This window comes from Falco cherrug, chromosome 6, assembly GCF_023634085.1.
Source record: "Falco cherrug isolate bFalChe1 chromosome 6, bFalChe1.pri, whole genome shotgun sequence".
In the NCBI taxonomy this organism is placed as follows: domain Eukaryota; kingdom Metazoa; phylum Chordata; class Aves; order Falconiformes; family Falconidae; genus Falco; species Falco cherrug.
The window spans coordinates 51,641,918-51,668,932 of NC_073702.1; the positions used below are offsets into that span (position 1 = coordinate 51,641,918).

General features: G+C 43.2%; 1 protein-coding gene across 2 annotated transcripts; it reads right to left on the reverse strand.

Annotated features, from left to right (window-relative positions):
• HECA (hdc homolog, cell cycle regulator) lies at positions 1–27,015 on the reverse strand. 2 transcript variants are annotated; one of them, XR_008732721.1, is made up of 5 exons: positions 26,658–27,015; positions 10,454–11,494; positions 7,190–7,344; positions 3,382–4,482; positions 1–240 (listed from the first exon to the last, which is right to left on the reverse strand). XR_008732721.1 is itself a non-coding variant. In XM_055713415.1 (4 exons), exons 1-4 carry the CDS (start codon positions 26,887–26,889, stop codon positions 4,318–4,320), a joined length of 1,593 nt encoding a protein of 530 aa, XP_055569390.1. In that variant the 5' UTR covers positions 26,890–27,015; the 3' UTR covers positions 1–4,317. The 2 variants fall into 2 exon arrangements, 1 of the variants encoding a protein (XP_055569390.1); XM_055713415.1 differs by having other exon boundaries at positions 1–4,482.

Consider the following 27,015-nt stretch of genomic DNA (forward strand, 5'->3'; position numbering starts at 1 on the left):
TTAGCTGTCTGGTATTTATTACTTTTTAATACAGAGAAGTCACAACAAAATATTCTCTACCAACACACGCAAATGATATCATAACCAATTATAATTTCATCAACATTCATTTGCTATGTACATATTCTTCCATCTGCAAAAGTGCAATCCAAGAATGTCTCAACAAGAAACTTTTATGGACAAGTATATTTTTGAGGGGTTTTCTCACCAGTGACCTTAACAACATTTGTCCTCAGTTACCTGGTACAGCAAAATAAAGAGTAAATGGGGGGTGGGGGTGTGGGGTGGAGAAAAAAGAAAAAAAAAAAAAAAAGAAAAAAGAGAGAAACTGGGTTAGATGCCTCCCTTGTAGGAATATTGCCTATTTTTGCAGCTAAATTAATTATGAATACTCTGCTCACTACTGGAGAAGTTAATGCAAATAGACTATAGGATAGTCTATGGGCTGGCTACAGAACACTGTAGTTGTAATAACTCCGCAGCATTAGACAGAACAAGAATCTCAGGCTGTTCACCTTGGTAAATGTCAAATTACACATCAGCATGTAAAAGATGTCCATTGTATTAGTTATGGTTATCAAAATTTACTTTTAAACATCCTACTGATGGATGAATTCATTTTTACACATCCAAAATATGAAGAGTCTAAATACAAGCCTCTCCTATGGAAAGGAGTTAACTACTGGAAAGAAAAGCATTTGCACATGCAACTCCTATTACCATCACAAGGAGTATCGTGCACTTAAGGACAGTAAAATGAACCTCTAAATCCAGAGGATTGTATTCTCATTTACAAAACATATTTCAGGCACAATTTAATCTGACCACAGGCCAGATTAGAACACACAGAATCAGAAAACTGAAAGGTAATGAAGAATAAACTTTAGCCAAGCAAGTAAAGCAAGCAGCTCCCTAGCTAGGGAAATCATTTCCCTTTTGATACGTTTCAAAGCTCATGACTACTTCCAATGCATGATTGATCGTCAAGACAGAAAGCAAAGTAACTGCGGTCTAGTTTAACCTCTGAAGTAGCCATTAGGTCCCAAAGAAGTCACCTCTGCCCTTCTACTTACGCAAAGCCCAGCTGAAACTCTCCTGGCCAAAGGGTGAGCCTGACTGCTTGACAGGGATCTGATGCATGGTACAGAAAATACCACATTTTGCAGTAACCCAAGACCAGTTTTCAGTACCAGCAAGAAGCAGGGAAAGCATTCTCTACAAATTAGGGACAATTTACTTTGGAGTGAAAGTTCACAGGAATCTTTCTGTAGCCCAGCTGGTTTCCATCAAGGATCACTTTTACAGTGCTACAAGTGCTGCTAGTCTCCAGTTGAGAGATGTGTTTTGCAAGAAAATAGGCATCTCCTCAAGCAATACATAAGACTCACTTAACAGCAGAACTAGAAAGAAAAGCTGATGGAGAACTGAATTGTTTTCTTGGATATATTTGAACGTAACTCCTTGTCACTGTTAAGACTGTAAATAAGCTTCCCCCTTCCCATTTTCTCAGTCTGCTACATTCTTGGTTTTGACTTGAATATACTGTACCACCTTTCATAAACTTGTGTTTTTAAAGTTGGCCAAATTCCTTTTCTCCATGTCTACTCATTCTTGATTGTCATACATACATGTCTGGAGAGGCATCTAAGTACTTAGAGAACAGAAGTATAAATTAAGCTACTCTAAGGAAAGCAAATGAACAAGTCTTTAGAAGGACTCCAGATCCCACTTCTCCCCTCCCGTGTGCGCTGTACGGTGAGTGACAGCTCCCCTCGCCAAGTGCATGATAAGCAGGTACACAGCACCATGTAGCTTATGTGGGAATTAACACCCTAGACTCAGGGCATGAGTGACGGCCACTCAAGTCCAAACACTACAGTAACAGACGTATCCTTTAATTTTTCTCATTATAGGACCTTTGTCTTTGCTGTGTGATTTCCAGCTGCTGGAACAGCCTAGCCGTTGTCTGTCTGGTCTGGTTCTCACGGTACTGCCAAGCAATGCAACTCCAAACCTTGTTAGCCACCCTAACTCCATCAAGTTGCTCAACACATCATCAAAACTGAAGGGCTCATCCTCCCTAAGGAGTTAATTCAAATTATAATTTGATTTTTCTCCGTAAGGGAAGCCTACACTGCACAGCTAACCAGGTTTTATCTGCTAGACACCTTCCTCCAGCTCAGGCAGGCCTAGGGCGGCGCCTGCTCCTATGGGCAATGGTTACAGCGCTGGTCCCCCTGCAACTGGGCTTCGTGTAACTTGGTTTGTGGTAGCCATGCCAGGACAGTGTTAGAAGTCTCTCAAAGTTCTTCCCATAACACTCCTTGAAAAGGAAACAGGCTTTATCAAAACTGTCACAAACAGGGAACAACTGCACAAAACCCCAAGGATGTGCTCCAGACCCAAAACCAAGCCCAGGTGCGATGACAGAAGGAGGGGAGCATCAGTGATAAAAGCTACACCACAGCCTGCTGACACCGTTGTTCAGACCAGCAGCAGATCACCAGTGTAACTGTATGAGACAGACAGTCCAGATGTGAAAACCATTAACGTGAGCTGCCTGGCTTCTAAGGACATTACCACTCCAGTCAGCAAGTCACCTGTGCCACAGAAGCCCTCTGTGCAGCTTGAGTATTACTCAAAGTGTGGCTAATGCTAAAAGTAGCTAATTCTGCAGTGAAGACAGTCAGGAAATAAAATTGTGAACTTGGCATTTTTATGGACAAAGAAATATGGATATTCAGTTCCAGTTCTATGTGCACATTAATTTCTTATTCATACTCATAATTCTCAGTCCAGCATATGAAACAGTTTTTTGGCTTCTGACTTTTTGTTTTCTTTCCCAGGGTGGCAGAGTATCAGGACCATTTTCAAGATCATGATTTCAACAGATAAACTTGTAAAAGATTCTAATTTGGAAAAACAAAAAAACTTCAGAAGAAACAAATACCTCATACACAGAAACAAAACCCACATCTGTTGAGTGGACAAACACTCCATAAACAAATTATGGAGAAAAGCAAAAAAACCAAACCTCCCCTAAATCTCAACTGGCTTGAGAAACTAAGCAAAAGATTAATGATCTATTTTAAAATTTTTATTTAAGGAAGGGAGAACTGGGAACCAAGAATCAACAACTGCAGGGTCCACAGGGCCAAGCCCTCTGATACAAATTCACTGCCTAATCCATAGTCTATTATGTACAGCACAGAGGCATGTAGAAAGTAAATATGCTAAAAGTTTGCTTTCTTAAATGTCTTTAGACTTTAAAAAACTTCTTTAAATTAAAGTTTTTAGATCCTGGGCTTAATGCAATTTTGAAAGACAAAGGTGCAGCAATTAATTGTTTTAAAAAGTGATGCCATGTTTCATACTCAGTACCTCTCAGCTCTTACAGGTCTGATGGTCCAGATCCCTCTTCGTGGTCCTCCCTCCACACCAGTCACACCAGTCCGCAGTAGGCAGCAAAGCCTCAGCCCCACCAGACACATACAAACACATCCCCATTCAGCTCAGCCTGTTCCTTCTGCAAAACGTCTGTGAAGAAAATACCTTTAAATAAAGCATTTTAAGATCTCCGGCTTGTTTTGGTATGAACAGATGACCCGGCTGGGTGCACAACAGCCCCGGTGGAAGCAGCACTATCGCCGTACGGTCTGCCAGTGAGCGCAATGCACAGCAAACACACACGGCAGGAAGACGCTATGCCAAAAAAACCCTCACTCATTTCAAGACTGCATTTTCTGGCATACATTTACATTCACTTGTCACGATACCTTAGTTTACCCCGCCTTGGGAAATCTGAAAGCAAGGCTGCTGAGGTGACTGGTGCGTGGGGCCAGCTCCTGTGCCCGTGGGAACTGATGCAAAAGGCTGAATGGATTAAACAGTAACAGGACAGTTTCTTTCCAAGGGGTTCCCATTTCCACCATGCTGGAGGGACAACAACCCTACACAATTACCCATTTCCCAATTGGACATATTCCTCTGTCCTGTGTGTCTCCCCACCTTTCTTATAAACTGCATTACAATTATACAAGAAATAAAACCGAATCATTTTTAGCTGAACCTTACCCCACACTCGGGATATATTCAAAGGCCATTAAATTGGCTCGCCTCCAACCTTCACAGAGAACTTGTCAGGAGGATTCCGTTTTTAACAACATGTATATATACATATTAATATGTACACAGACAAAGAAGCTGCTCTTTCAGTTAGAAAAGAAATTAAATTTCATCACAGAATGAATCCTATAAAAAGATATGTATTAAAGTTGAAATACCCATAAAATAGCTATTACTAAAGCAAAGCTTTCGTCAATAAGCCTCCAAAACTTTAAATGAAGAAAATGGCTTCACGAAGTGGTAGTCTAGATTTCCACAGTGAGGACACTGCTGGACGTTGCTGTATTCAGAGAAATACTGCATGCCAATCCGTACATCTATTACTGGTTTCCCACAGTGCTTACAGTTCAGTCGAGCCTGTAAAAAACATAGAAACAAACAAAAACACCCTTTTGAAATAACCAAACTCGCCTCTGCAAAAGCAGGTGCCACATTGCAGCCCCCTGCCCTGCCCTCCCAGCAGGAGAAGGGGTAAGTCAGGGAACTGGCAGTGATGGGATCTGCTAGTGAGGACATTCCTCACCTGGGCTGGTAACTCGCAGGCATACACGATGTTTTTCCCATGAAATACCACCACCAAGTTCTGAAGAGTAGGTTGCCTCCCACTCTGACTGACAGGAGGCAGAGGATTTCAGAGTTTATATACGCAATTTATTGTTTTGTGTTGCTTAATCGCTGAACAGATTCCTCAATCCCCAGCACAAGGAGTGCCGTCTCAGAAAATCATTAGTGAAGCCCCAAAGCGAAGAGAGAAATTCTACATTTTCGCCATGCAATTCAACCATTTAGGTTGATCTTTGAACATGATCTGTCTATGAAATATATCAGCGTTTTAATCTTTTGGCTTAACAAACGTATAAATCGATCTACTTTGTCAGCATGGCATGGTATTGCATCAGTTTAATTGCCTATTTAAACATTTATAATACATATCAGGTTATACAAACCAAACACCACTTCAAGCACACAAACTATTCTAAAAAACCCAACTGACAAAGGACCAGCATCAACTGGGTGGATATAAGAAATAATTAAAGGTAAAGTGTAAGAACAGACAGAGCTATTAATGTTCAGCAGCAACAAAAAACAGTAAGTCTTCAGAAAAAATCTAGCTGAGCAACCCAGCCCACTGGATTTAAAGAATGCAACTGGTGGTGTGAAAGCTCAGTAGGGCGTTTGAAATACTCAGGAGAAGTAGAAGGGATTTGAGATCATAAAGGAGTTTAAGAGCAAAGGTGGCAAATGAGCAGCGAGTGTGTGACCTGTACCACAGCTTAACCTCACTGCCCAATATGCTAATGAAAGCCTCAGCTCTTCACTGAAAAGAACAGTTATTTTCTTTGCCAAGCTGGATTAAAGGAATTTTCCTGGGACAGGGATGGCAAAAAATTATTGAAGTACTATTACTGTCGAGACGACTCAAACAAACCACCAGCTCCACAGGCATCTTCTCTGCTTGAAAAGTAGAATTTCTAAGTAATAACAGCCTAGTAGGGTTTGGATTTGTATGATTTTCTTAACCAAAGTGGCGTTTCCCCCTTGCCACTGTCCAGCACATCAGCTAGATGCTAGTAATCTGACAGTGGCTGCAGTTCATTATCCTACATGCACATTTGTGATGGATTATTAAATATTTTGAAATTAAGTATGAAATTATTCAAAATAAAATTAGCAAGGCAATTTAGAGTTAAATTACATACCATATTTAAATGTCATTCCTCTGTATGCACAGAATCATCTGTAACAATCATGGTGAAACAATAATGCGTATTATCTGGCAATCACAGTCACTGGCAGCTAATGATTTCATACTCAGTTCTATTACTTACCATGTACTGTCACACTGTCCATTAATCATATAATTAAGGATCTTGTATAATGAGACCTTAATTCTTGTCTTGTACGCTCTACGGAAGCAATTCAAATTTAAATTTGCTGGCTTTTACAGAGCTAGCAAGTCAGCATCAGTGTTTTATCTTTAAAAGTCCCCATTTTTTAGAAAAAATTACAATCTGAAGAGGCTCTAAATTTGGAGGTAATATCTCTGTCTTTAGTCGTAATTGTTACCAACGTCACTTTAACCATCAGCAGCAACACCACTTGTCTTTTGAGCAACATATTTTGGTAAATATGTTTAATTTAAAATAAAATGGCATTTCACATATTGACAAAACTGTATTTTAGATTGCTCTTAAGCATGCACATTACCATGAACTGATCACACTTTGAATGAGTGCATCTCTGTGATGCTCACATCCTAACCCAGTAACAACAAATGCGTGTTCGAAGGCAACAGCCCGCTCCTGAGCATCCCAAGCAGACCACTGAGCCATTCCCAGATGAATGCTTTTTCCATGGCTGTCTAACCCCATCTGCACAACTAAAGTACTCTGCCCATCACATGGACAATTCTCTTGGATGCTGATGATCCTGCTGCATCAGGCACATGTCTGCTCTGGAGTAACCCCAGGCCTTGGATACATCTCACCCAATGTAAAGCTCAGGTGAACATTTAATGAAAACTATGCTGCTTCAGGCCGTGGTGGAGTACCACCACCAGAGCCAGTCACAGCAAAGGTTAAGGAGAGCTGGGTAATCTCCAAGCACAAAGACACTTTAGCCCTTTCTGTTCCCTTGGCTTTTTTTGCTTCAATTATCTTACAACAAAACACAATTCAAGCACTAAAAGAAACTTGAATACATTAAACATCTGCTCAAAATGTGCAGTTGTTATTAAAATACTACTGGACTTATATCTGATGTCAAACATACTTGCTAGTGACCATCAGATTTAATCGGGAATGCATTTAAAGGGGCTTTATTTTAAAACATAGGTATTAACCACTGATCATTGCACTGGCTTTTGTCTAGCAATAGGCCACTCCGCCTCATAAGTTAAGACAAAGGGACAGGGAATCAGTCAGCTTTCTTGTATTGCGCTCATAGGTACAGGCTGGAAAAGAAAGATGGAAGAAGGGCAGGGAAAAGAGATACTCAAAGCTTGGCTTTATGTATCATCAGTTGGAATTTCACCTTATGAGTCTTATTTACATATGGTACTAACCTGACAACAGGGAGATGCTGCCAGAATATCGTAGGTATACATAGTTCCCAGCTGATGCCAGCTTCCATCCCATCGGGACTTGCACTTAATGCAGATAATTTTGTGAACCCCTTCTAAGCAGTCTACACAAACAGCATAGAGGTGCATAAGCCTTCCTGTGGACAGGAAAGACATTTCTTAAGGAGACTAGAACAGAAGATTAAAACAGACATTTCCTGCAACGCGTTATCTGCCCTTTAGTGATACAAATCACACCTTATAATTATTTTTGTTTGTTTTTAAAAAAGCTGAGTGATAAAGTAAAAAAATGTTTCCCTACAGGAAATACACAAGGCTTGACTGAAGCTATTTTCCATGGATGCAAAACTTAGGAATTAGTCATCATCCTGCCCACTCTCCCTTCCTTGATTTGCTGGTAGACTTTAGCAAATTATTTTGTAAAAGGAGATGCTGAAGCTCCATGAAGAGATGCCAGGTTAACCTGTATGAGCAGCTGCAGTGTTTCCAAAACCAAGATTGTGCCCTAGCTTCATCCCCACCTGACAGAAGAAGTGGAGAAGTGTTGAAGTTTATTAGCAATCCGGGTACAGATTCATTTAACAACTTGCCAAAATCTTCCAGCAAAGAGGGAACTAAAACCTAATATTCCTCATGGAAACAAGCAACAGGCAGAAGAGCAATTTTCTTTCATGTACTTTTTCCTGACAGTTTGTTGACAGTATGTTTAAAAACATTATATATGACACATACCCGGACTTTAACATGCCATTCAGAACTACAAATCTATCAAGCTCTATCACGACCTTAGGCTCTGTATGCACAAGGACTTTCAAAACCTGAATTATATTGACTTCCATAAAAATAAGTGGCTCAGACTTGAAAATGAAATATTTTCTTCACATAAATGTGACTAAACTCAACAATGCAAAATCCAAGATGCAAATTTCACACAAAATGAAAAGCCCTACACAAATTACAAAGATCTGGCATCTAGATTGTGCCCCATTTGTAGTGAGCGAATTGATTTGTAGTTTGTCAGCTATTAGAAGTGGGCTGACACAGAGTACTAATTCTGTAATATACAATACTTTTCACTGCTATGTAAGACAAAGTTAAGCAGTAGTGCAGTTATGGACCAGCTACAAAACAGGACTGCATATAATATGTGTTTATTTCTGATTTCAATTTGTGCTTTTTAGCATCGAAGTACTGAAACATCACAACCTGTAATTTAATCAACACACACATCTCGTGACTCTTCTAGATGAAAGTGAATAAAATATTAACTATTCGTGATTAGTCCATACCAGACACTTTCAAAATCAACAGTTGGGGGTTTAACTTGTTTTGGTTTTTAAGCAAACTGTTTTAGAAAAATGAGATTCTTCTTAAAATATATACAAAATATTTTTGCTAGTATGAGCAGGTAAAGATTAAGTTATTCCACATTGTCATGTCTGGCCCTAGAAAATGTGATGTGATGAGACTAAAGTGCAAATACAATAAACTCTGTTCCTAAAGGGAACACTCAAGATTGGAGACGTTCAAATAAGTCCACGCACAGAAGTTTTGTGTTGTGCACAAAGATAAAATAATTTTCCCCATCTAAAGTTCTGCACTGTTCCCACACATTAAAATACTGCACTCTTCTACTGCTTAATTTTCAGGATCCCTGTTATACAGGAAACGAGGCATCTGATATCTTAAACATGCCTGAAATAAAAGAAGTAATTTTCTGTTCTGAAGAGAAAATAACACCTTGGAACAGCATCGTGTAAGCTTAATTTCATTTGAAAGAGTACTTCTGATAATAAACCATTTTACCCAGGACAAGGAGGTAAAAAAATTAACAATTAATTATTCATGGCATCTTGTCTGAGCAAGTTTTTCAGATGTATCATCCAATGGGTAAGGAACACTTAATTGAAAAAAAAAATAAAATCACAGTTTCATTCTTAGTGGCAAATGTTAACAAGTGATGAGTTTCACTATTACTAAACCAGCTATTAGTACCGATAAAATCACAAGCGCACTGTGCCTCCCCACCAAAGCCAATAAGCGCTGTTCTCCCACATAGGTATATTCTGTTTATCCTGGAGCTTTTTTCACTTGTGTATTTGCCTATCACTTTTTCTGCTTAAAGTACATTAGGCAAGACAGAAACAATAATGTTAGCATGAATACAGTTTAGTGACTTAGTGCCATGATTTAAGGAAAAGAAAAAAAATAAATACAAAGTTTGTTGAGCAAAGGAATGTTACATAACACATATTATGACCATGCATGGGATATAACATATAATTTTATTGAAAGGAGGTAAACTTAAATGTCAAAATACCTCTTGTTAATGCCTTCCCAACACACTTTTCAACATAGAATTATATGTTTTTGAACACCAAATTAGAAATACTTTCTCAGACTTCTATTAGCCACGCTGGCTGCCAGCAGGCTGCAGGACAGGCATGTTTTGCTGTGTATCACTCTGATCACTCAGTTTGGGGCACAGCTTTCAGAAAGAGCTCACCCTAGCCCACATCCATTTGTTTCTCTAGGAGGAGAAAAGCAATATACGCCTTGGTCTGAACTCAGCTCAGAGCTGGGTCATGATCAGGATGCAGTCCAAACAGGTGGGAGTTTGGAAATAAGTCTAAAACCCTTGCTACACCACTGCTACTTCAATCTACCGTACTAAAAGCTTACTTTTACTACATCCAACCTCTCAGGCTGGTGTTAACATAGGCCAGACTACAGCCCCTTCTGTATAAAAATAAATAAATAAATAGTTTGCTGTGAACAAAACTGACATTCTCTAGTCTGAAAGCAGATGAGAGGCACCTCACCCCACCTGTGGTACAAATATAACTTTCACCCATGCTGCAGTACAGCATGCTTAAATTTAAAAGGTTATTTAAAAGATTGATGCATATCTTGGAGTAAAGCTCACAACAGATCAATCAGCACACGCATACTGCAGAACAGATTGGCTGGAAAACCTTGCCATGGTCTACCTAGAAACCAGATGAGAAATCTCTTAGTTGTAAACCCAAACACAAGGCATGGATCTTCCTATATGGCATTTGCTTTTTGTAATTCCTCGTAAGTGTTTCAATCTGCTCCACATGATCAATTTGGACGTGACTTCAAGCTTTACAGAACTGCTTAAAAATGCAGAATTAGGATGAAAATCTATAATGGGAGGGACAGGGCACAGAAGGTAGTTCCATCATTTAATGAAACCTAGCATGACTGACAGACAACCTGTACCTTGAAGGTGACAGGGAACATCATATTCAATCTCATCATGTCTCGATGGGCTAAGGAACAGGGTCCCGTCCACCAGCGGAAACTGTTCAAACACTGGCAGCGCCCTATGGCATAGCGCACAGTTTACAACGTTCCTGTGGCTGGCACTAAGAGCAGCAAGGATGAACTTCCGAAGGTCCTCCCCTTGGCCCACCTGGGCATCGTCTTCCATCCGCACGTGGAAAGTATTCAATTTATGCCTGGGGATGTGAGTAAGCAGCTCAGATAGATCAAGCCTTCTCAAAAACTGCACAGGGGCATCGAAGTGTCCTGATCTATGTGCTTGCAAGCCAGCTGCCCCATAATCAAAATGCGCGTTCCTGAACATGCCTCCACTAGCCATGTTCTTCTTATGGGGCTCCAGGTGAATGGCGTTCTTCAAAAACTCTCCTAAGTATCGTGAGGAACGAGGGCCGCTGAAATGTGTGGGGGCAAGAATAGAGTAGCCAGTGGGTGGAGACTGGCCAGGAGAGACACAAGGTGAACGCACGGTGTAGCTGCCACCCATGACACCCTTCTCCTGGGAATTCTGCCTGTCCATTGAGTGCCTTCGCTGGAGGTCATTACTCAAGCCTTTCTGCGGCTTATTGGCCAGCCTGCCTTTTTTGGCCTCCTCTGCTGACTCTGCCATTGACCTTCCCATACTCTTCTCCAACACTGATTTTTTCTTCTTATCATCCTGCATCCGCTTCACCTGGTACCAGTCAGTGTCCTTCTTCAAATGACCCTGCCCACACCGACAGGAGCAAAAGCGAAAAGCCAGGTCATATCCCTTCTTTGTCCACATGTTTTGGCGACACTGCTTTTCGTTCCAGCTCCTGGCTCTGCCAATGCAATTGAACTGGACAAGAATGCTGCTTTCCCACTCATAGAAGCACTGAAGGTGCATCCAAGTGCTGTATGGACAATGCTCGTTGTTGCATATAACCTTCTGGTAGTCATCCTTCTCCAGGTCCACTGGCCTTCCAAAGCTACAGATCAGTGGAGTAGCACAAGGGGCTTCTGTGGAAGATAAAATGGATACATTAATAACTTAATGGCCCGCTAATTGCAATACTTCTTTAAATACTGTGCCAAATAGGCAGGTAAGCTATTACTCATGATCTGTATCATTGAAGGGCCCACAAGCACTAGAACTCTGGGTCAAGGCAAAAAGCAGCCTTTGCCAAAAAAAGTTAAGTACATGAAAGGAGATACGGAAATGAAAGAATAAAGAAACAAAATGACATTACAGTTTGTTTAATATTCAAAGTCAAAGCACCTCAGAAGCATCAGCCCTCCTCAAGGGTTTGCGGATACTGTTGCAAGGCCTTAAGAAGTAAGGAGAAAGCTTTGTGGATGCTTCTGGAGGGCTGCTTTGAAGCCTGAGGGGCAACATGGGGGGAATACACAGAGATGTTTGTTTGAAAAATAAGTAGGCTATAGAGCCTGGCTTTGCAATCACAGAGAGAGGCAGGAGTTGATCTTTTCTTTGGGACTGAGCAAGAGACAACAGCTAGGGAGAAAAGAAGGAAGCAGAGGCCTTTGAAAAGCAAGACAAACAGCTTATGTTCCTATTACAGAAAGAAGGGCTGTCATTACATTGCTGAGGCAAACGTAGACTATACCACCATCACCGACCTCCTGGATAGCTAAATTTCACAAACCAGTTTTGCAACACAGGTTAAAAAAACCGAACGCCACATGGTCTTTTTATCAGCAAAGTAGCAGCCTTTGCTATATCCTTGAGCAAAGAACAGTTTATTTCAATTCTCTCCCTGAAACATCAACTTCGACACAAAAATGCTCTACAAAAAGTATTCTGCATTTATGGACCAATATCACCTCCCTCACCAAAGTACCACAGAGCACATACGACTCATGTTTCTGGCTGCTCAGTTGCAGCTGGGAGGCACAGAAAGGACAGGAAATTTTCAGCTGCAGTTTCTATTGGATCTTAAGAGTTTCTAATCATGAAGTTTTTAGATGCTTACTCAAGTATTACAAATGTTTCTCCTCTGTATTTCTGACTTCCTACTTCCTCCACTTCACCAAAAAACACTGCTCCAACAGGGCTGGCAGGCTGCCTTTTAACCTCTGCACTGCTGTACCCAAATACTAGCAGGCTTCTTCAGGGTCCTCCATGGTCAAGTCCTGTCTCATTCCACATGAAACAGAGCAAATGGTCCCCTGCAGTTCCCCAGTCTCAGCCAGGGGTCCAGGACTTGCAAAAGAAGTACACCAAGCCTTGTGGAGAGAGACTGCCATGATGCAGGGTCGGTTTTTTTTTTTCTTAGAACTTCAAATTTCTATCTTATAAGCACAGAAAAAACCACCACTCGATTGCATTGCTTTTAATCCCATTCTTGTCGCTACTAGCACAAATAATACAACATCATTTGCGGTGGGACGATAGGTCTAACACTGCTACATTTACTTTTACTCAAGACTCTCAGTAACAGGCACACTACCTATCACCACCTGTCCTACAGCAGTAATAGACCAGATGCTTTACAACAACAGACCTTTGCCATGCTAGTGGTTTTGCCTCTTCCCAACAAGTTTTTGTTAAAAGGCTATAAACAAACCACTGGACAAAACCTTCAAGGTTATCTTCAGTAAATTCAAGATTACGGTAGCTCTTAAGACTTACTCATCCAGAAGAGCCGGGCACAAAGAGCATGAGAAGATTTTCCTGAGCCATTCCCTGGAAAATGCCACAACCTTCACCTCATTTCTCTGCCTCTGTTTCTACGCCAGAAGCAACACAGTTGCAAGGAGAATTTTCTGCAATACCTTTCCTTCAGGGACTGGCCTACAAATGGCAAGCAAAGCACATTCCCAAAAACTTCCTCTTAAATCAAACAAAAGCCTATTTCATTTCAAAATATGGACTTGTTCAGTCATTAAAAGCAAATTACCAAATTGGGGAGAACAGAGGTAAGAGAAGCTTTCCCTAGAGACTCTTTGGAGAGCTCCTTCTATACATGTGACACCTATATTCTTACTAGCTGTCTCCGAAAAGTCTCTGAAAAGCCCGCTAAGAACATGCAGGTTTTGAGATGTCTTTGAGAAGCATTAATTTCACTGGCTACCAATGACTAATTTCTCTCCACGTTTTTCACTGTGTATTATTGAGCATAACATTGCTGGCCAAGAGCAAAAAACTTACCTGCTCTGAAACAAAATCTGTCAGTTTACCAGTTCAGAGAGTTCCCCCACCCATTCTCCCAGATTTCAATTCCAGTCACACTATGCCACACCAAGCATCTCTACAAAGTTTTTTTTTTATTGTCAATTATTCTTTCATCATATTTAGGGTCTGAAAGTATAGTCTGCAATTATAGCATCCTTATCCAATTTATCTCAGAGAAGTCAGTTAAACTGAAACCATTAAAGACAAACCATCAAAAGTCAGATGTGCAGCAAGATACCAGAGGTACCGATACAAACAGTTCTCACTTACGCATTTCCTTTATTCATCTATTTTGGTACATATTCCTTTCCACCACTGCCAGGAGGCAGGAAGAACGAACATGCCAAAAATCCACTTATGCTCCCCCTGTGTTTCAGAGTGTAAATGTTCTAGCAGTCACAGGTATAATTATAGCTGACAGCCGAGAAAGTTACTATACAGACAAGTCTAGAGATCTCCGCTTTAGAACAAAGACTCTACACTTGTTCCTCCACACTGTTAACCGACTGAGTAAGAAAAGTGTTTCCTTGATTAACCTTTGAACATGTTTTTTGGTTTGGATGCAAAAAAATCTGATCTCTAGCCCCCTGAGAAGTTTACAGCCCCTTAATTATGTGGACAAAAAATGAAATTGATAAATAAGTGGCTGAAATACAGAAAAAAATACCACAGCCTGTGTACTCCACAGAGCTTGTCTACAATTGATACTGATCATGTATTGGGTGTCTCAAGGCTTTTGTAAAGGTGACTTTCCATAGATTTTCCCCCTTTTTCCTGGTTGGTCAATGGAAGGACTAGGGAATGGGATCTTCTCCAGCGTCTCCTCAAGAACTTATAGATATTAGATTACCTGGGAAGCATCCTACACAGTGTAACTATGAGCAAGAAAAAGCTTCAAGTTTTGGACAGAGACACCTTTTTCAGCACTCAAATTAACTACATGACTACAAACTTTTCAGACATTCCCTCATCTGATCTTCTACCTACTCGGTGCGAATTGGCTGGTCACACAATCACCGTAGCAAAAGCAGGTCTAGGGCAGCTGGAAGAAAGCAGCAGAGTGAACAAGAGCCTTCCCCCATGCAAGGCTCCACTGAATCGTTGAATGGTGTCACTGGGATTGTTTTGGAAAACACTGTTGCTAAGAGGAGAAGCTGGTCCCTACTCATCTGACATTTCACTACTGTCATTGTAGTAGCACAGGGAATACTCTAGAAAACCCACAGGTATCTCTGTCACGTGGCCATGCCCACAGAAAGGTTAATCCCATGCCAGTCAAAACACCAGCTTTCAATGACACAGGTTTGTTATCAGCGAAGTCTGCTGATGTGGAGAAGGCCTTGATAAAAACTGCAGTATTTCCACAACAGAAACTGAAGAGCCCATCAAGGCTAACGCAAGTTGTCTCACTAGAAACTTCTGCCGCTTCTGTAGTGTTGTTGTACTTTAACCCCAGCCGGCAGCAAAGCACCACGCAGCCATCCGCCACCCCCACTTGGGGTGGGCAGGAGAATCAGGAAAAGGTTTACAACTCATAGGTTGAGATAAAAACAATTTAACTATTGAAATAAAACATAAAATCGTAATAATAACAACAACAACTGTAATAAGGAGAGGAATAAAACCCAAAAGGAAAAAACCACCAAGTAATGCACAACACAACTGCTCACCACCTGCTGACTGATGCCCAGCCAGTCCCTGAGCAGCCATCGGTAGGCCCCAGCCAACTCCTCCCCAATTACATATGGAACATGATGTCCCATGGTATGGAATATCCCTTTGGCTAGTTTGGGCCAGCTCTCCTGGCTGTGTCCTGCCCCATTTCTTGTGTCACTCCAGCCCTCTCACTGGCAAGGGCCGAGAAACTGAAAAGTCCTTGGCTTGGCATAAGGATTACCCAGCAACAACTGAAATCATCAGTGTGTTATCAACACTATCTCATGCTAAATCCAAAACAGCATTGTACCAGCTACTGAAAACTAATTCTATCCCAGCCAAAACCAGGTCAATATCCTTGTATTTAACACAGCAGAAAACTCCACTACCTGAAAAGCACACAAAAACCTCAAGCCAACATTTGATTCTGCCCAATATTTCAAATTCCAGCAGGTCTATCCGTACAAGATAGACTGTGCAGGACTGAACATCCCTTGCAGACTTCTCTCCATTCCTGTCTCCTGCCAAACGTAATCATGCCACATGTTCCTACATAAAGAATAAATAAGAAATGGAAAACAAAGCTATTTTTTGTGCAACTTGCCCAGGTCACAGCAACATATATGCCTTAAGAGCAAAAGAGACAGCGTTCAGATCACTTAGTATGGGAGCCACATTAGCAAATGTGAAGAGCTCTTCCCATCAATTCAGACCCTTGGAAGTGCTCTGGGTTATTTAATCATCATTTTACAAATGAGACAAAACACTTATTACAGAATTACAAAACTTTAAAAATTTTTGTTATCAAGCCCTTCTATTTCCCATTAATTAGAAATGCATTTTGAGATTATTCTTCACAAATTCAGAGCTAGAATCATCACCTTAATGTCTTCATGGTAACAGTACAATGATTACTGTCAAGAAAGACAATAAAGGGGAGTAAATAGAAATTCACATGGCCAAAGTACCCATCCACACCTGCAGCCCCAAGCTGGTTTGTCACCTAAATATAATATCCTTCCAAGTAGCTAATAGCACGATGGATTTCTGGTTTCCACAGCCATGAAACTGAACTTCAGGAAAAATGAAAGATTACCAGGTATCACAGCAGCATACATGCTCCCAGCAGACCCTTCTAAAAGAATGCCTAAATGACCCTCTATTTTACCTCTCAGTTTCAAGATAGTTTTCACAGCCTAAGAGAACAAAACCAGGCAGCATGCAGTTTTCTGTGGCAGAACAGCTTCAACATTTAGACCAAGTGCACGGCTGTAACAGACAAGCTGCCAGGTTGCAACTACAATTGCACACTGCTTCTTTCAAAAAGTTGTGTTTCCACAGAAAGAATAAATGTCTTTTCATATTCCACTGTAGCAATTTTGATCAGCAATTCTGAAAAAAGTGGCAAGGGGTAGCACATGTCCTCTAAAACAGAAATAACATACAACATTCCCAACAAATGTTCATTTAAGCAAAGATAGCTCATGGTTTAAACAAGATTATGTTTTATGTCTGATGGACTACCATAAAATTAACCATTCTTTCAAAAACAAGACCATGACAGAAGACTGCAAGGAAGCTGGTTTGGGTGTGCAGCTTTTTCTCAGTTTTTCCATTCAGTTTACAAACATCAATAAAAGCCAGGAATATAAACAGACAGCTGAGACGAATTTCCTTCAACAAAAAACCAGTTTCTACCTTTCAATAAAAAAGAAAGAGGGTCTATGAAGACTACCCTTCCCGTTTCATGACCCAGATGAAAGCAGCAGAACAACAGCTGCCTGAGGAACTTCCCTCTGGTGAAGTAAATGGAGGAGAATGTTGTTTACTTCTGTTTACACACCCATCATAAAACCAAAGATGCACCCAGCAAGCCAAATGCAATGACTCCGTGGCTTCAGTTTCATGACTGCTCTCATTTGTTCCAAGTCCTCAATGCAGATGCCTAAAGCAAAATTTGCTCTTCCCCTGCCACATTCCCACATTATCCATTGTGTTAAGCACCAGTTTTTCAGTCAGTGGACAGAAACAGATAATTATTTCCTGTACTCATCAGCGTAGGTTTCAGCTTGCCACACAGACTTGCAAACACTGGTAAAGCTCAAGGGAGGTGTTAAACATGTGAGGCTGGGGGCAGAGGAGAGAGAAGCATGGCAGCTGTTGGAAAAGGCAGCTCTACTGTCATCTTAAAACAACGGCAGGCGACAGTAGGTTGCTATGGATGCGGAAAAAGAAATTATCAAAGAAAAGGTAAGGGTTTGGCACTGCATTGGCTGCAAGACACTTACTATGGCTTGATTTTGGTCTACTGTTACTCTAGCATCTCATAATCTATGCCAAGGACATTTCCTAGTGCATTACCTAGGCCAGAAAGGTACCTGTGGGACACACACTTTGCAAATTAAGCACTTTAACTTCTACCATGACTTTGCCATGAACAGTGCTCTCTTCACAACGCTACACAGCTCGGAATTGTTCACTCTGCCAGCTTGAACCAGAGCTGAGTCATTTCTGTGGAAGGCTACTCCCTACCAACCATCTGCATGAATCTTCTGAATTTCCTCTGCCATCAGCGTAGCTTTATTTTAATTGAAGTCATACAATATTATTGTGCTAATACTGTAATGCAGCTGTAGAAAATAAACCACCGCAACAACAACAAAACAGACTGAACAGAAAACTTGTATTAATTGTCCAATGTGTTTGCTTTGGTGAACCTTGGAATATAATCTAATATTCGAAAGATTACCAAGACATGACAAAATGGTATTGCCATATGCATAACTGGTTAAACAGTACAAATAATACAGCAATACAGAAATGATCAGCCACCTTCCTCAGAGCCTGAATGCAGCAAGAAGAATGCAATGGGAAAAAAATGTTTCACTAGTGGATCCAAAAGGCAGGCTTGGATCTCCAGCGCAGCAACAACAAGCAACAGCCGACAAACAGTATGAGAAGACTTTCAAAACAGCTCCACTCATAACTTATATTGATAACACTCACTTGACAATGACGGATGTCTCTCCCAAAACTTCTTAAGCAATCTTTGCAGACTGATCAAGATGAAAGTTTCCAGCCGTTCTCCAGAAGGGAGGGGAGAAAACAAGACAGCAACTAGACCAGTAAGCCACCTAAAACAGAGGCTTTCTTCTGCGTCATGAGACTCCCTTTTACATTCTTGGAAAGGGAAGCCAATGCTGGCAGTCCATCTTCAGTGAGCAATAGACAGAGCTCAGGCTGGTAGGACACCCAGTGCAGACCCACCTGAATCACCCTCTGAGAGCCACTGACTCCAGACAATGCCTCATCACAATGGAAGCCTAGCTGATAGCTTTCCACATGTAAGCACCTACCTACTGACACTTAGATACTGATCTGGAGCTCAATCCCACCGCAGGACCAAGTAGTTGCAGTCAGTATTTACGCTTAGAAGGGACTTGAGAACAAAGCCGTAAGCAGCCCAGCTCTCCTTGGCATGCTAACCCCGTGCGCAAGATGTCACTATTAGGTGAGCAGTCAGATGAAGTCATCACCTTCCTCTAGAAAAGATTTCAGGTAATTTGGAGCTGCTAAACCCGAGTTCACCTGGGAATTCAGATGATGGGACTCCTGGAGGGCTCAGTAGGTGCTAGAACCATCTCCATGCACTCCACTTTGGCTGACTTCACGCTTGGCCTCCAATGGAGTCTCTTCACAAAAAAAACCACCAGAAGACCAGAAAGGCCTAGTAACTACACAGCAGTGGGAATGTGCCAGGGAAATCGTGAAAGCTTAACTCACACCTGCCACATTACCACCTTCTAACTTACAGCACAGTCGGAGCTCGCGCCTGTTTATGAAACCAGCAATTAGCATGTGATACAAAGTCACACCTGTGGCTCTTATTCAACCACCCACTCCCAGCTCAGCCATCACCTTACCAAAGTCAGTCAGAAAGTCAAAAGTAAAACAGCATAAACTAAGAAGGACAGGCGCCTGCATGCGCACAATAGTTTTGTGGTTTGCTTACACAGCCATCTGTGCTCCAGGCTGGACCAACTGCCTACACCGCTGAAACCCATCATGAGAATTCACACGGTCCTGCAGAAGTCACTATAATCTGTACAGTTACTTAGCCAGCTTCTTTTCATTTAATACCTGCCATCCAAACACAGAGAACAACTCAACCACCAGCTCTGGCTTTCGCTTAGGATGTACAGACCCTCTCTGCATAGGAGAAATCTTGTCCTGGCTTGTGCTGTGATACCCTCAACCCAGCTGAAAATGTCACCAGTTCACCATACAAAGGAGAACAGGCCTGAGCTCCACCTGTATCAGCATGAAGACAACTAATGCCAATGCACTTCTGATACTCCCGTGTGAATTCCGAGTTGGCTTAACCAGGTCAGGCAGTAACTGGTCCTCCAAGCCACAAGCAATCACGCCAGGGCCAGGAAGAGTCCTTGCACTCCTCAGCACAGGGTGGATTTTTCTGGTGACCTCTACCACGGTGATGTAGAAATTAGTGACTATCTCAATACCGGTGGGCATTAACGTGTTTTGAACACTGGCTGTTGCTTTGTCTGCACATGAGTCATCCTCACAGAAAAGCATTTCCACGATTAAATTCTCTCCCTGTAGCTTTCCAATAGCTTTTAATACCCTGAAATGTTACAGAAAAGTAACCGTGGTGCCTCAAGAAACAGACATCCTGACAACTAAACCAGACTCTAATGTCCTTGCCCGGCAAGTTTTCAGCAGCAAGTTCCAACTCCTGCTGGGAATAAAGAGGTAACTGTGGCAAGCAGTAGATGCCCTAATACCCGGCACAGATGTAAACACCGCAGGCTGGACTTGACCAGATGAAGAGCCAGCTAGCCACCAGATCCAGTCCAAAAGCACAAGAAGGGAAGAGAAAAAGGAGAAAAGGTTGAACCAAGTGGTATCAGCACCTCTTTTAGTTTGGGGTCTAGGGATGTTTGTGTCATTGGTCTATCCTTCCCAAGTTTCAATATGACAGACAGTATTTTTATTTCCCCTGCTAAAGGCTAAAGATGCTGGTAGAAGCTCAGTGGGAAAAGAGAGATGCAGTCACCCTAGCTGCAGTACCCAACATCTCTGCAAGATAGCAGCTCCTGACTGTGGAGCTGTCTGTTCAAATAGACATCTCCCTCACGATGCTGTGCTGGCTCCCAGCCCTGCCCGTGTGCCATCTCTGGCATCTGTGCAGTACACAGAGACCTCAACGTACACCGCTCCCAGAATGGGTATCAGTAGCCCAGAAGCAGCGATGGGGAGTGCCAGGCACAGTCGATAGCCAGGCTCCGACTGAAGCTATCTCCTCTCCCAGCAGGCATTCAAGACATGAACAACAGCAATATCCCTCTCAAGCCCTGGAAGGAGAACAGATAGGCTCTGCCATTGCAGGACAGACAGAGAAAAGAGATAAAGTGAACGCGTTCAAGATAAATGTCACTAAAGTCTACGGGGAAATTCCAGCGCTCCACTCAAAATCCCACAAGCTTTCAAAACGGAATTACCCACTCCAGTGACTAGATTACTCCTTCAAGAGGCCTCTTTGAAACGATCAGAATTTCTATCAAAACTATTTAAAGAAAGCCCATGCCCTACTAATGCTGTTGTAATTTAGACACCTTGAAGATTAGCTGGAGCATATTTTACCCTGAGCTGGATGCAAGTTTTACCACTGTTTTTTCCCTCACATATGCTGCAGGAAGAAAAGCAGAGAAGGATGGACGTCTGCCAGTCAACACGGTACTTCAACATCAAAGGATGTCTCAATATGCAAGGCTGTAAGCAAGGCTGAAGAAAACTTACAAATATCTCCAAAGACTAGAAATCATCCTGTCACTACTTGTTAGATCACTGGGCAGAAGGTACAGGATGAGTACAGACAAAATAAAGCAACCAGTTCAAAAACTGTATTTCCTCATATGAAACCTAACAAACATCAAGACTAGCCCTTACTCATGCAAGTGCCTCACTTGAGCAAATGACTAAGCACATGACCACAGAATGCCGTCAGGGCACTGATAACATTTTGATAGCAAGTAACTGTTAAAAAAAATATTAAATGGGTGTGTAGCTGCTTGCATGAAAGGATAGTATTTATAGTATTGAATAATACTATAGACATTACACCATTTGCAAAGATTTGCAGAACATGAATTGCATTTGCTACAAAAGCATGGAATTAGATAGTTTTAAAAATCGTCAAACTAACACGAAAGTCCTTTCAAACCCTATTCACATTGACAGAGACAGTGAAATTTGCATTCAATTGATTTCTGCAGTTAGAAGAACTCAATGGAATTATGAAGCAAAATGATTTTCCTTTAGAAAATTAATAGGTATTAAATTTTGTAGTCACTGTAACAGAATAGAAACTTAATTTTCCAGGTGGTCTCACTGGTATCAATGGGACTCCCTCAAGCTAAGTAAAAAGAAGGTGCCAATACTCAACATCACTAGAGTGCCAGACTGGAACTGGATGTTATATGCAGCAGGAAACATTTGACAGCAATTATTAATCCTTGCTTAAATACCACAGCAATTCATGCTCTAAAAATACATTTTTAAATTAAATATTGCACTGACGATTTTTCTGGCCCTCTTTAACTATCCCACCTCCAGAGTATAATCATTTTTTTTTTTCCAAATCTTAATTGCTGGCCAGTCACAGCTTTCAATACATTAGTCACTGTTGATTTTCTTCTTCATACATTGGTCCTACATTAGCATTTTTATTTGAAAGTAAATCACTCTTACATATTTGTGAAACCCAGGTGAAGAGTGGGCAAAAGCACAGCTGGCCATTTTAAATCCTGGTAACTACAGACAAGTTCAGAAGCTGCCACATGCGGTGGGCACTGCTCGCACAACCCCTCGGCTGCTATGGCAGGAACTCCACCCCTGGAAAACCATGCTTCAGTGTGGTTTATCAAAAGAATGTTTATCAATATGGTGATAGGTGCTTTATATATATAAATATACATATTATATAAATATAAACCTACAGCAACCACCTCCACCAGCTCCCCCACAGCTATTTTACTCCTGAAGGACTCTCATGCCCATAGATCCTGTACAAATCTGATCTCTGACAACACACCAACTCACCAGCTCTGCCACTTTTGCAGTTTATGCACTCACGTATGCCCAAGGGGAAGAAGTATGGTCTTAAAACAACTGGTCAATACACTGTAAGACAGTAATTTAAAGACAGCTATGCCGTATTTTTCTTACTCTAATTTATCTGGCTATAATGAACCCCACGTTAAAAGGGAAAACCACAGATAAGGAAAGCCAGCTTCTCCTTTTCTCTCATCTTAACACCAACACTGGAGAGATGAGAGTGACAACAACAAGGGGATGAAGCAGCAAGATGCTAAGATACTGACCATCAAGGGGAGGAAGAGGACTTCCGTCTACTGGACAATGAGACCAAGAATGGAAACAAGGCAAAGAAAATGGATGGAAGAAAGAATTTTAGGGTAAGAAGCAACTATATGTGCAGACCAGAGTGAGAAGTTTCTAGGATGAAGGGATAAAACAGCTGGAGCTGACAGTGTAAAAGTGCCTAGGCTCAGTGAGGCAGAAACAGAGAAGGAATTTGCCACTCAGAGCCCTGAGATCTGAAGTAAACCCTGTGGATTTTCCTCTTCCACTGCTCAGGGCAAAGTATTCACAAAATGCCTTGTCCCCTCACACTCCTCACAGATGAAGGTAACCAACTACTGCCATTGGGAATGCTGGTGATCAGTAAATGTAGAATCCCATGGAGCTGCTGGTATAATTTTACATGATGACAGCTCAGATTATGCAGTTTTCCAGCTAATTTTCTGCGTTACTTTTCTTAACCAAACTGCATAATTATTAGGAATATCATTCAACCACTCTGAAGACAGGGAATCTTAAGAAATGAGGCTTGCTGTGACACTGCATTTCAGTTTCCCTGTGCACTGCAATACCGTTAAATTAGTCCACCCACCCCACCCCACCCCATGATGTGTGCCTCATTCAATGCAGAAAATGGATGCACTTTAGTCAGGAAAGACTAATTTATCATGTATAGAATTCCTGCTTGGTCTGATGGGAGAGACAGGAAAGGAAGGCACAGCTACAGAATGTGAATCCTCCTTGTGGGCATCATCCCAATACCTGCTGAAAAGTTACAGTGCACGACAGAAAAACCATCACATCTGGTCAGTGGTTGCGCTCTCCACCCTAGGGGTCTAGAACCCTTCAATTGCGGTTTGAGCTCTGAACACGTAAGAATTAAACCACCACCAAAAAAAGCATAAACAGATGCCCTCTTGGGGCAGGGGAAAAATCACCCTATGTTTCTCAGTCATCATGCCAAAAACTGACTGACACTTTGAGGGAAAATTGTGCAGGGATTGAAGGTAAATCTGTTGAAATGTAAAAGGGAACAACATCTTTCCACTGTAAAAGGGTGCTATAACGACAGCTCTGTATTACATGGCACTGCTAGGCAGAGCTGCACAGAGAAGCCCAGAGGAAATAAAAAATTCTGTTTCATTACACTGTGTGGATGGGGGGAAGAAACAATATGTGGACCACATAATGAACTGTGAAGACTTCAAAAAAAATATCTGAACCACCATCCCTTCCCTGAGTGAATCAGGGTCCTGATGGGACCGCGTAATTAGTGTCTCACACTGACATCATGATGCAAAGCCAAGGTTTGCACAGACAATCTTAAATTTGCAATTATTGTATCTGCTGCTTTCATCTCTCCATAACTCTGTCTTGTCACATTAATGAAAGAAACCAGGTTATGCCATTATGATCATCTACCACTTTTCCAGGGTAAAGATGGGACAGTAGGAGAGCAAGAACACCAGACACACACAAATTATTCTAGAACAGCATATAGTGACAACACAGGAGAGGGGAGCGAGCCCAGGGATGAGGGACCCGCAGGACCAGTGGGCCTGGGCAGCACGAGTTGCAGCATGCAGCTGCATGCTGCAAAAGCAGCACAGCAAAGAGCTTCCCCGCACCCAGCACACTTAATCCGCAGCCCAGATAGTCTCCCATGAATAATCGAGAGTTGACTGTGTACAGCAGAACTGTATTAACCTCACAACTCACTGCAGCAGGCTGCGTCCTCCCTAAACTGCTTAGTGATCAAGTAACTGTAAGTGCATAGCCTCTTACAAATGCCTAGAGTCTAGTAATGGGAAACCTGCCTCCATGGCCCCGGCTGCACTACATAGCTTCATTTCAGATTCATCGGTTTTGAAGACTTGAGGGAATCCATTATCAACATCTAATCTTTTCCTTGCACATAAGAGCTGGATTCCCTGCTCAGCAGCACAACAGGAGCAGTTTCTCCTTTCATCTCCTGAACCAAAACTGTTGAAAGCTTTGGATTTATTGGCGAGAATACAATTTACAAAACTTCCAGCTCAGGACCATCTGATGGGCAGTAACCGATGTAAAATAAAGCTAGCAACCAGACCTACTCCTCTAGCCTTTATGATTATCTGAAATGAAAGACAGGACTAGAAGCAATGAACCTGTCAAGGCAAAGATCAGGTGTGCTGGCCCAGCACTTAGAGCAGACGTGGAAGGCAATGCTGTACCTCTGTTGGGTGGGGTGGGGGGGATCTGACAAAAGAGTCAAGGATGTTTCTGACCACTGAAGTCATTTGGAAGCAGGGAGAGAGACAATAAAGGAGCATCTCAGGTCAGCTCCCGGAAAGGCAGCCTCAACTTCCAAGGAAGCTGGCCAGCACTGAGGAAGCCTATGTACGGTACCTGGAACACACAGTCTTTGAGCTGAACACTGACAACCTGTCCAGCTAGCAAGCTGCACTGCTTCCAGTGCTCACTAGCATCACCTTCAGTGGCATCCGCACAAGGAACAACACTTCATTATTCCCGTGCAAAACAGCCACACCAGAAATGCACCTCTGCTTTCACTTGGACTTGTGTGAAAAAATTCGGGAACGTTGTTTCTCCCCACCTCAAAAACTAAACAAAATCCAACAGCGTCACACACCAGGACACTGCCTGCAAAGTGGATGTCGCATATCACTAATTGAAGTCATGATAAAAAGGCTCTAGAAATTCACTAACCCCTGCTAATCTTCCTTCTTCTTCCCCCTTGTTCAATCACTCAGAACAAATAGCCAAAAAAAAAAAAAAAAAAAAAAAAAAGAGGAAACCAACCCAAAAGGAAATTCTAAGCATTCTCCATGATTCTCTGGAGTAAGTAGTATTCTTATAAAAGCAGCCTGGCAAAGACCTTGTGAGCTGAAGTGACTCGTAATTAATGGCTAATATTGTTAAGGAAAGTTTCCATTAAATAATACATGGGAATCAGACATCTTGAAAACCGAAGTACAATTCTTGGAACTACCTTTGGCAAACAGCAGCCAGGCAAAACTACTGCCACAAAGTATAAAAGCAGTTGTAGCTGCCCTCCCACTTTTTCCAAAGCATGGAGAGTAAAAAGCTCCAGTCCAACTTGGGAGGGGAAAAGAAGTCAAGCGCAGGGACCCCATGCCACAGTTTGCAAATCCAGCACCAGAGCCAAGATGTGGGGGTTCTCTGGCCTAGCAAAAGGTGTAATAAAATCCTAGCCTACCTTTAGATTTAGCCTGAAATATCATTATTAGCAAGACTATTTCCCAACACGGAGAGCAGTGCAAGTTTCTGTAAGAAACACCTCACCAAAATCGCTCCGAACCAAAATCCGACCGGCCAACCGAAGGCGGCATAAAATGGTTGATGGAAAGTGAGTACACCGCCCCGGCAAACCCAGCTGCTGTGAGCCGCCAGATAGCACGGACCGAGAAGTAAGACTCCATTTTTAATCGTGCCGAAATAAAGTCGGGGTTTTTCAACTAAGCACCGAAGGCGCCGGGACGCGGCCGCCGCCGGCGGGCGCTGCCCCCCGCCCCCCGCCGGGGATGCGCTCTGCCCCGCGGCCGCGCTCCCGGCCGGGCGGCGCCCCCCGCCTGCCCGCGGCCTCGGCGGCAGCACCGCCGCCGCGCAGGCCCGCGCCCTCGGGCGGGTCACCGGGCGGGGACACCCCGGAGAGCAGCCCCGCCGCGCATTTCGGGGGGACCCCGGCGGTGGTGGCGGCAGCATCCGCGCAAGGCCCCGGGCGGCGCCCGCCCTCTACCCTCCTCCTCCTCCCCCGGACCCGCCACCGCACCCGGGCACACGCCCGCGCACCCCGTCTCGCCGGGCGCTCCCCAGCCCCGCCGCGGCCCCCCGCGCCGCCCCCCCGCCCGCCGCTCGTCGCCTGCGCCACGGCGGGCCGCGGAAGGCGCTGGGGCCCGGGCCGCCGCTCACCGCTCTTGACGTCTCCGGGCGCCGCGCCGCCCGCGGCCGCCGCGCCGCCCGCTCCGCCGCCCGCCCCGCCGCCGCCGCCCGCCGCCGCCGCTCCGGCTCCGCCGCCCGCCGCGGCGCCGCCGCCCGCTCCCGCCGCGGCGCCGCCGCCCGCCGCCGCCCCGTTCTCCTGCTCGTCGCCGCTGCTGTTGGCGCGCTTGTTCTTTTTGCCCTTGCCGCCCTTCTGGTTCGGCATCGCGGGCCCGGCCGCCGCCGCGGCGGAGCGGGCGGCGGCGGCTGCGGAAGGCGCGGCCGCCGCTACCTCCGGCTCATGGCGGGGCCGCGGCGGCCGCGCTGCGCTGCGCCGCGCCCGCGGTGGGCG